Source organism: Melanotaenia boesemani, chromosome 2 (assembly GCF_017639745.1).
Source record: "Melanotaenia boesemani isolate fMelBoe1 chromosome 2, fMelBoe1.pri, whole genome shotgun sequence".
NCBI lineage: Eukaryota > Metazoa > Chordata > Actinopteri > Atheriniformes > Melanotaeniidae > Melanotaenia > Melanotaenia boesemani.
The window spans coordinates 15,090,172-15,100,063 of record NC_055683.1 but is presented as its reverse complement, the minus strand read 5'-3'; the positions used below and the strand labels follow the sequence as shown (position 1 = coordinate 15,100,063).

At 40.6% G+C, this 9,892-nt stretch overlaps 1 protein-coding gene across 1 annotated transcript; it reads right to left on the bottom strand.

The window, feature by feature from the left end:
* Positions 1–941: 941 nt before the first annotated feature.
* epor (erythropoietin receptor) lies at positions 942–5,127 on the bottom strand. Its single transcript, XM_041973502.1, has 8 exons — positions 4,874–5,127; positions 4,526–4,661; positions 4,138–4,304; positions 3,547–3,698; positions 3,300–3,456; positions 3,069–3,156; positions 2,847–2,934; positions 942–2,758 (listed from the first exon to the last, which is right to left on the bottom strand). Exons 1-8 carry the CDS (start codon positions 4,968–4,970, stop codon positions 2,018–2,020), a joined length of 1,626 nt encoding a protein of 541 aa, XP_041829436.1. The 5' UTR covers positions 4,971–5,127; the 3' UTR covers positions 942–2,017.
* Between the last annotated feature and the right edge of the window lie 4,765 nt (positions 5,128–9,892).

Genomic DNA, 9,892 nt, shown 5'->3' with positions numbered 1-9,892 from the left:
TAAGGTCTTCCTTGGCACTAAATATTGCAGTGAAGGAAACATACAAATGCACTAATTCTGAGGTGAAATAATAATTTATTATGCAAGCATATAGGAAAATAAAAATGACAAAATGCATTAGTTTTTTTTTTTTTTTCTTTATTAAGTTCTGTATGTTTATGCTGGAGGAAATACAAATTATAGTCTATCCCAACAAGGAGACAGTCGCCATTTTAATGCGATAAAGATGAGACATAACATTCTATGTAAAAATATATACAATTTATGTAGCATAGAACAGATTATGAAAAAACAGCAGAAGAGCAAATAGTCAAGCCGTAAATCTTTGTGGTTTAATGAAACAGCATAGCATATAAACAATGCCTATATTTTATACTCATAGAATACTTATTATTTTACTTAAGGTAATTATCCAACACCACAAAAGTGAAAAAAAAAAAAAGGTTAAATTTCAACATGGCAATGAGCTTAAATGTTTTGCATTCACGCATGCTTCACTCTATAGATGGCGGTATTACCTTTACAAAAGAAGAGACAAAACTTTAGTGACAAGAGAAATAGTTACCTTAAAATTAATATTACCTTATAGCTTCACTGCACAGCCTACAGTAATAATAATTTGATTGGATTTAGTCCAACATGTCATGAAAAAACATAAAATTTACTGGTTTAAACTATAGCAACTGTAATAAAACATTAAAATAATTATATACAAACAGTGTGATTCGAATTTGGAACTGACATTGGCATGACGCGGGTGGGGGTGTAAAATTTAAGAATTTTATCACAAGAGTGGCAAAATATATTTTTATGGTCAACAAATCCCTTGAAACCCTGGATCTTCTAAAGAGCTACAACCCAGTGTTAGCATGCTAACACATATAAGTACATAAAGCTCATCAACAAACCACTGACAAACATTAGCATAATTATTAAAAGCATGTTAGGATGCCGAAGTTAGCTAAAAACATTACAGCTAGCATAGCCGGGTGTATAATTTCAGTTCTTTTTTTTTTTATACAGACAATATTTGTGATAAATTAGCTGGTTTTCAGCTTTGCAAAGGAATTTGTTTACTATAAGAAAATAGGAACATGAACAGAGCATTTGTTTGTTCCACTAACAGTCTTACATTTCAGGAAGTCTGCTGTATTGTAATCTCAAAGTAATTTTGACACGTGCTAAAAATGAGAGCACACTTAGCTCAGTAGTGACTGGATAAATTGTTCGGCCTCTATGAAGACATACATTACCCTTCAGCTATACTAATTTAAAATTTTATTTTATTTTTTCTGGCGTTATTACATAAAAAATATTTGCTCAGTACTTTATGTATCGAAAAGATTATTATGTGCACCCTTGGATCTTGTTAGTAGCTTGAACCAAATGTTAGCATGCTAACATAATTAGTAAAATTGTACATAGGCCTAATAGAGCATGACAAACATTAGCATTGTTACTTCAAGCATGTTAGCATGCTAACAGTAATACTTAGCTAAACATGCTACAGCTTAGATAGCCGTGCACACGATTTGGTTGTGGTTGTATTTTGAAATTTGTTGACAATAGGAAACAATCAGAAACAGGGACAGGACATTTGTTTGTACCATTAACCAGTCTTACATTTCAGAATGTCTGCTTTATATTTTAACCTCAGCCAGTTTGTCAGTGAAAGCAGATTAACGAGCACATTCAGCTCAAAATATGAATGCATCACTGTTGAAACACCCAAAAGGGTTGTTCCATTAACTTGAAAACTCATGAAATTGGAAAGATACAATATTTATGAATCAGAATGCAGGCTTCAAAACTGCAGTATGTTGTGTAAATGTGTACTTTTAGTGTCCTGTACAGATACATCCAGTGGACCCTTCTCTCTGAGTCCTTCAGCTTACACAATGGTATCAGTCAGCTCCTCGGCTCTTTTTGACAGTAGTTGAGAGGCTGTGTAGCCTGGGTGGAGATCCAAAGCTATTATTCTATTCTTCACCTCATCTGCTTAAAGTCTTGCCCAGGCTCAGTAGTGATCATCATGGACAGAGAACTGCCTTGCCAGGAAGGGTCTTCTATGAGCAGGGATCTCATTTTTGTATTCGTTGGCATAGATAACCACTTTTCCAATGTCATCGACTCTGCTCATTGGGCTGTAATTCATAGAGACCCCAGAGTCAGCCACTGCCATGTAGGTATACCCAGAGTCTTTTGATGTACTGGCAAGGTTTGGATACTCAAAGCTGGATTGGGACGAAAGACGACCAGACCCAGAACTTTGCTGCACGGATCCCAGATCAGAATGAGACTCACATAATGCTGTCTTTTTAGAGGCAAAGAAGACCTCAAGGGGTGAGGCCTCCTCGAGAGTATCATCCATTTGATCATCACTGTAGTTGTTACCACTAAGGGTTACGTAGGTATCCTGAGATTCAAGCAGGGAAGACTTGGAGCAGGGAATGGGATGCTGTTGGAACGCCCGTAATCGATCCATCAGCCAGTGGTTGTGTGGTAAGCCACTACACACATCTGTCAGAACTGGATCACCCCTGTCCAAGGCCTCTCCCTCAGCCACCCCTTTCCTCATATCCTCGTCCTCACCTCTGATAGCAGTCAAGGCTTTAGAGGTCTTCGGTGGAAGAGGTGGGGAAGTCAGAGCGGGACAAAGGCTGAGTTCTGAAAGAACTTCCAAGGGAGAAGGGTATTCTTCAGAGTAGATGAAAGCTGGAGTCAACCACAAGCCTCCACTGGTCTGTCCTAACCACTCCTATATATACACAAAAAAAAAAAAAAATTGAGAATATTGTAACTGTGAGCATTGGATTTAGCTCATAGACTCATAGTCTTGTTCTTACCTTGAAGTCTCCACCATAAATAGTAAAAAGACCTTGGAATTTGCTGTCAGCAGTTGGAATGGCCGGCCAAATCTTCTTTATAAGGTACCTGAAAAGGAGACACAAGTAGAATATAGATTTCCCAATTTATCTTTTCTATCTGTTGGTGCTTAATTTTTTTTCCTAGAGCATATTTGTGGCTTGAAAACAGACCATTTGTTTGTGTGTTCTTTGTTCACTGACCTTTGGTGGGACAGAAGTATGATTACAAACAACAGAAAGATGATGAAAGAGATGATGAGAGTCAGGGACACGATGAGTGGGTCAAGTTCTGGAAGAGGCAAATCAAGATGAGTGTGTTAGATCTATGAATGCAGAATAGACATGTTGCATGACATACAATGGGACCTTTCAGAATATCCCTTTGCTTTGGAAAATACACATTTTTACTCAGTACAGTACATGAGTATCCACCTGCAGGTAAAGTTTCCATGAACACTGGGTCACTCCAGGCACTCCAATAGCCATCATAGGTGATCCCATCCAGCTTAACACGGACTTGCACCCTGTACTTTGTACTGGGCCGAAGACCTCTCAGAATCAATTCGGAGCTTGCCTGCGCCACCTCCACCTGAGAAAAAGATTCCCTTAATTATAAGTACAACCTCAATCATCGCCTTAACCTGTTACTCATGAGAAGCCCCAGAAATAACTGTCATACTCGCTCAACGTGGCTGTCTGCTGGAGCGTAGATAACCTCATATATCATACTGTCAACCATGTACTTGAGAGGTGGTGGCACCCAGCTAACATTCAGCTGGCCTTGCTGACCCGTGGTGTTCACCCTCACATTCGCAGGAGGGTCCAGAAGAACTGCCAAGCAGACAATGGTTCTTGTTAGAGAAGATTTTGGAAGGAATTGAAGGGAAATTTGCTCCATATGAGAAGTTTTTCGTACCCTGAAGATGCCTAGATATTGCTTGCTTGGTACATGTTTGTTGATTGCAGAATAACTGGAGGATTTTTTTTCTTAATTTTTATCATACATTTGCAGGATTAGGATTCACTTGGACTAGAGTTTGAAGCCAGTTAGTATATCTAAATTGTGAACTCAAAGTCTCATTTGCCCCATTTTTACCCTCAACAATCTCTTAAGAACTGCTTGTGGCATAAGTAACAAGGTCTTTTATTTTACAAGGGCAAGCAACATCAAACACATTTGATTTGTTTCCTTTAATAGCAGTGCATTTATTTAACTGTACTAATTGGCAAAGCATGAAAGAAGCAAAGTATTCAGTTTAAAATCACTCACAGACAAGCTCAATGAGAAAACTGCGATTGTGGATGAGGATTCCCTCCCGATGAACCTGGATATCCATCAGGGCGAACATCTTCGTTTGGTTCAGATGGCAGACGAACAGCCTTTTCCCGCCTGCTGCAGGGACGGCTCTCAGTGGGCACGTGCTGTTGTTTTCATTTCTACCCAGGAACAGATGGAAACATGAGCAAAAAGTTATTGTTTTGACAAAATTCTGAATGGCCCAACTGTATCTACACTATGTCTGATTTTAGAACTTTAGTTAGACAAAAATGAAGTGCTTTAAATAAATACTACATCCCAGATAGCCTGGTGTGGTAACCCTGAGCAGTTTGTGGTTCACTGGAGGCAACAGGCAGTTGCATACATGACATTAACTTACTGGTAGGTGTATGTGAAAGAATATTGGTCCACAGAACCAGCCCTCTCCTCATCTTCCTCCCAGAAGCACGTTAAGTCCTTCTTGCTTTCAGCGAAGCACTTGGGGTCTTTTCGTTCCTCTTTCAGAAGCATGGAGGCTGAGTGGGTAAAAGGGGCAACATCAAGAAAGTGTGAGCTCATCAAGTGGATAGTGTAAAGACGGATTAGTCTAAAGTCCTTCGCTGTGTGTTATTTAATATATAATTTTTTTCTTTTCTTTTTTGTACAATTACCAGTTTACCTATTTTTTTCTTCCACTTTTAAGCTTGAATTTTGTGCCAGCACAAATACAAACTAAAAGTTTTCCTACCCTTCTTATCGAAACCTCGTGCGCCCTGAACGATGGAAGCTGACCCCGTGGTGAGGATTAGAAGTACCAACAGTCGGCTGAGGTGATCACATGTCATCGTTTTGTCCTTTCTGTGAAAAAAGACTCGGACCCTTTGCTGTCCACCTGCATCACTGGACAACGACCTGTTGCAAACGCGCCTGTCGCAGCTCTTTGCCAGGGGTGAAGCTTGTTTTGTTCTTTAGATATGACGGATGGCGCAACCCGGTTACACGCCTGCGCTGGGCCGATAAGGCGCAAAGTGAAGCTGTTTACTTTTTTCATTCAGTAAAGAAGAGGTGGAGCAAAAAAAAAAAAAAAAAAGGTGTAAGAGAACATTTTACTTATTTGGGGGTAGGCGGGACTCGCGCGTTGATTTTTAGGACCGTTTGACGTTTATGAGAAACTGTGACCCTTGAACGTGCGTAAAAACAAACAAAATGATTAGATAGATAGATAGATAGATAGATAGATAGATAGATAGATAGATAGATAGATAGATAGATAGATAGATAGATAGATAGATAGATAGATAGATAGATAGATAGATATTTAATCTCTGCATGAACCCATGTCAATACAGAAACCGCAGCGTGCTCACTCTGTTTGCACGAGGCAGACCTAAACGGTTTCTTATCTTCTCACTGCACCCGCATGTTTTCATCGTTTTACCAGCACTATCTGCGCTGCAGACAACTCACGTTTCTTCACCAACGATAAATAGCTCCAGGGGATGTAACAGCCCATCCCTGACAGTTCACTTGGTCTCAGTGAAGTAAATGCATCTGATGACACATTTGAGGAAGTTATGTCACTTTTCTTTGAAAAAGAAAGTACACTAATGATGATATTGAAATGTATAGAATATGGTGTTAATAACAAACAGAACAACTCGGCTCATTGTGTCAAAACTTTACACACAAATACACAAGACTGGGAAATAAACCATTAACACCTATATGTTGAACTGAAACTCTGTAATCAAAACTTAACAATCCTTTGTCAAAATGTGACTCTGATGACAAAATGGCACACACTTGCATCATGTGAATACACTTTCAGATTAGCAGCAACACACTAGGGTACTTTACATGAAACACTGCCATCTTTAATTTTCACTGTTTTTATTCAGTTCATCAGGTAGCATTCTGTGAAGCTCAATGCAACACTTTTTTTTTTCCAAAAAAGGTTTTTCACAACAACCAAAAATGAAAGTGCTGAAAGGTTAAAAATGATATCAACTCCATACTGCACATCACAGTACTATACTTACTATACTATCACATGATCCACCAACGTTGCTCTAATATCATCTGAAATGATGTTCCGTGCATAACCTCTTCGACCATGTCCTACTCCTCTCTCTCTTTATCTTCCTCTTCCTCTACCTGCTCTCCCTGCCTCCATGCTTGCAAAGTTCTCAAAATGGCTCAGCTGAGGCCTGTTTGTGGTTGGCTGATCAGTTTTGTAAGTAAGTGTTTTCAGGTGTGTGTTTAAGTATTTCCAATCACCCAATGTGTTTTGTTTTTTGAATAGATGTGTTTTCACAATGGTACCCATGAGATTTCATTTATGAACAAAGTGTCTTATGTATGAAATAGTGTGTAGTGTGCAGGAGCAAGTGTGATGCAGAATTGCAACTGAAGTGCAAAGCAGCACTTTTGTTTCAGGTATGGCTACACTGTGTTTAAGGTATAGTAACAATAGTTTCAGGTTTTGTTACTTTTGTCTAAGTATGTGTCTATAGTCTATTAATGGGCACTTTTCAGTCCTAGTGGATGAAAAGCGACAGATTTTTGGAAAAAGCTTGAGAAGCAAGTAAAACACTAATAGTATATAATTAATTTTGGTATGCACCATTATAAATGTTGATAACTGTGATTTTTAAATATAGAGTCATTGCATGTTTGAGGTAATAACTTCTGTTGCCGCTCACTTCCTTGTTGTGTGTGTGTTGAGTGTTGTGGCTTATTGTGGGGTGTTGTGTCTTATTGTGTAGTGTTGTGTCTTATTGTGGGGTGTTGTGTCTTATTGTGTAGTGTTGTGGCTTATTGTGGGGTGTTGTGTCTTATTGTGGAGTGTTGTGGCTTATTGTGGAGTGTTGTGGCTTATTGTGGGGTGTTGTGTCTTATTGTGGGGTGTTGTGTCTTATTGTGGAGTGTTGTGGCTTATTGTGGAGTGTTGTGGGGTGTTGTGTCTTGTTGTGTCTTACAGTTTTTCTCTATTGCTTAAACACATTTCACGATACTGCCCTCACTTTTCACAAAACTCTAAACACAAAACACTTTTCTAAAGCTACGTACACTAAACCTCACAGTTTCTTTTCAAAACCAACCCATCACACCAAAACAGTTGCTCATATGCTCAAAACCAACCCATCACACCAAAACAGTTGCTCATATGCTCAAAAGCAAACCCATCACACCAAAACAGTTGCTCATATGCTCAAAAGCAAACTCTGACACCAAAATACCACTCAAGGCCTGCAAAAATGTAAACACTACTGAGCATCATTAACCACATTACCAAAAAAATTGAAAGCACAATTTTCACAGTGTGAGACTGTTCTTTTTACAGTTTCACAACTGCCAGGATGCATTTGAGCAACCCTTATTTATTCTCAAATATGTTTTGGGCATTTTCTATAGATTTGTGCATTTCATGGGAATAGTTACATAATGCAGAAAATGCAGTAATATCACAACTCAATGCAAAAATGAGTACTAAACTCCATGGAGGATCCATTACACACAATAGATACTGTACAGTAACAGTTGAGAACACAATGTTCAGGGTGCGATTTCTTTTATTACAGTACGTTGAAAATTGACACAGTATGTTGTATGTTGACACCGAAATCATGGAGAGGCATCACGTCGTCGGGCTGGGTCGGGCCACAGGACCTCATCAACGTCACAGGCAATATTGTCCATAGCCAAACAACGTGGGAAGAATGCCCTGGCATGCCGCACCCAGCCTTGGAACGCCTCCACAGCCACATCATCACAGGCCAGGTCCATAGCCCTGAGAAGGTTCTCTCTAGTGTAAGGTTGGCGGTCATAGACCTTCCACCGCCATGCTGAGAAGAACTCCTCTATTGGGTTTAGGAACGGAGAGTAGGGTGGCAGACACACATTAATGAATTGCTGATTGATGTTAAACCACTCTCTGACCTGGATGCTGCGATGGGAGCTAACATTGTCCCAGAGGATGACGTATATGGGAAGATCAGCCGGTCCAGGAATCTGCTGGTCGTGGTGATCTGCTGGCCGAGCATTCAGGTGGTCATTGTCATGCAAAACATCTCTGAGCTCTCCTAGGAAGGTGAGGAGACGCTCAGTGTTGTAGGCACCAAGTTCAGCATGCCGGTGGAGAAGCCCTCTAGAACTCATGGCAGCGCAGAGAGTGATGTTTTGGTTGGACTCGTTGTCCCGCTTCGGTCATTGTCATGCCGTGGACAATGACTGTTGCTCTCATTTCATCTGTAATGAAAATGCGTTGTCTTGCTTGCCCTCCTTCTCCTCTCGCTCCTTGGCCTGCTCCTCTTTGGACTGCTTCTCGCCCTCTTTGGCCCACTCCTCGGCCCGCTCCTCTCCCTCCTTGACCTGCTCCTCTCCCTCCTCGGCCCGCTCCTCTGCCTCCTCTGACACGAACTCCTCTGCCTCCTCTGACACAAACTCCTCTCCCTCCTCTGACACAAACTCCTCTTCTTCTGTCTTCATCATCCATTTTTGTTTTTGAACTTTCAGCAAACTGCACTGACTTATATAGGTGTGGTCACATCATTTGCAATAGGTGTTTTCAATTATGAGTCGTTGTGTTTACTGATTGACACCAGGTATGTTCATTGTGTTCAAGTTTTGCTGATTGTGGGTAGCATTTTGCATCACATGAGCTTCACAATGCATATTGGAGCAGAGTTATATGCAAAATGTGTTTTAGCACGGCAAATTTTGTTTTGAGTTTTGAGAAAAAGGGGATGGGTTTTGTGAACAGTGTCTACAGGTGAATTGTGTTTGTGGTTGTGGCAAAAGGGGGGGAGTTTTACTAAATGTGTTTAGGCAACTGGTCATTTGGTTTAGAGTACTGGGTTTTGTGTTTTGGCAATAGAGAAAAACTGTATTGTGGGGTGTTGTGTCTTGTTGTGGCTTATTGTGGGGTGTTGTGACTTATTGTGGAGTGTTGTGTCTTATTGTGGGGTGTTGTGGGGTGTTGTGTCTTGTTGTGTCTTATTGTGGAGTGTTGTGGGGTGTTGTGTTTTGTTGTGTCTTATTGTGGGGTGTTGTGTCTTGTTGTGGCTTATTGTGGGGTGTTGTGACTTATTGTGGAGTGTTGTGTCTTATTGTGGGGTGTTGTGTCTTATTGTGGGGTGTTGTGGGGTGTTGTGTCTTGTTGTGTCTTATTGTGGAGTGTTGTGGGGTGTTGTGTCTTGTTGTGTCTTATTGTGGGGTGTTGTGTCTTATTGTGGGGTGTTGTGGGGTGTTGTGTCTTGTTGTGTCTTATTGTGGAGTGTTGTGGGGTGTTGTGTTTTGTTGTGTCTTATTGTGGGGTGTTGTGTCTTGTTGTGACTTATTGTGGAGTGTTGTGTCTTATTGTGGGGTGTTGTGGGGTGTTGTGTCTTGTTGTGTCTTATTGTGGAGTGTTGTGGGGTGTTGTGTTTTGTTGTGTCTTATTGTGGGGTGTTGTGTCTTGTTGTGGCTTATTGTGGGGTGTTGTGACTTATTGTGGAGTGTTGTGTCTTATTGTGGGGTGTTGTGTCTTATTGTGGGGTGTTGTGTCTTATTGTGGGGTGTTGTGGGGTGTTGTGTCTTGTTGTGTCTTATTGTGGAGTGTTGTGGGGTGTTGTGTCTTGTTGTGTCTTATTGTGGGGTGTTGTGTCTTGTTGTGGCTTATTGTGGAGTGTTGTGGCTTATTGTGGGGTGTTGTGTCTTATTGTGGGGTGTTGTGTCTTATTGTGGAGTGTTGTGGCTTATTGTGGAGTGTTGTGTCTTATTGTGGGGT

Coding starts and splice junctions, on each gene's coding strand:
- epor (XM_041973502.1), bottom strand. CDS start 4,970: ATGACATGTGATCACCTCAGCCGACTGTTGGTACTTCTAATCCTCACC. Junction 4,305..4,525: donor TCTTTCACATACACCTACCA/GTAAGTTAATGT, acceptor GTTCCTGGGTAG/AAATGAAAACAACAGCACGT. Junction 3,457..3,546: donor CAGACAGCCACGTTGAGCGA/GTATGACAGTTA, acceptor TCTTTTTCTCAG/GTGGAGGTGGCGCAGGCAAG.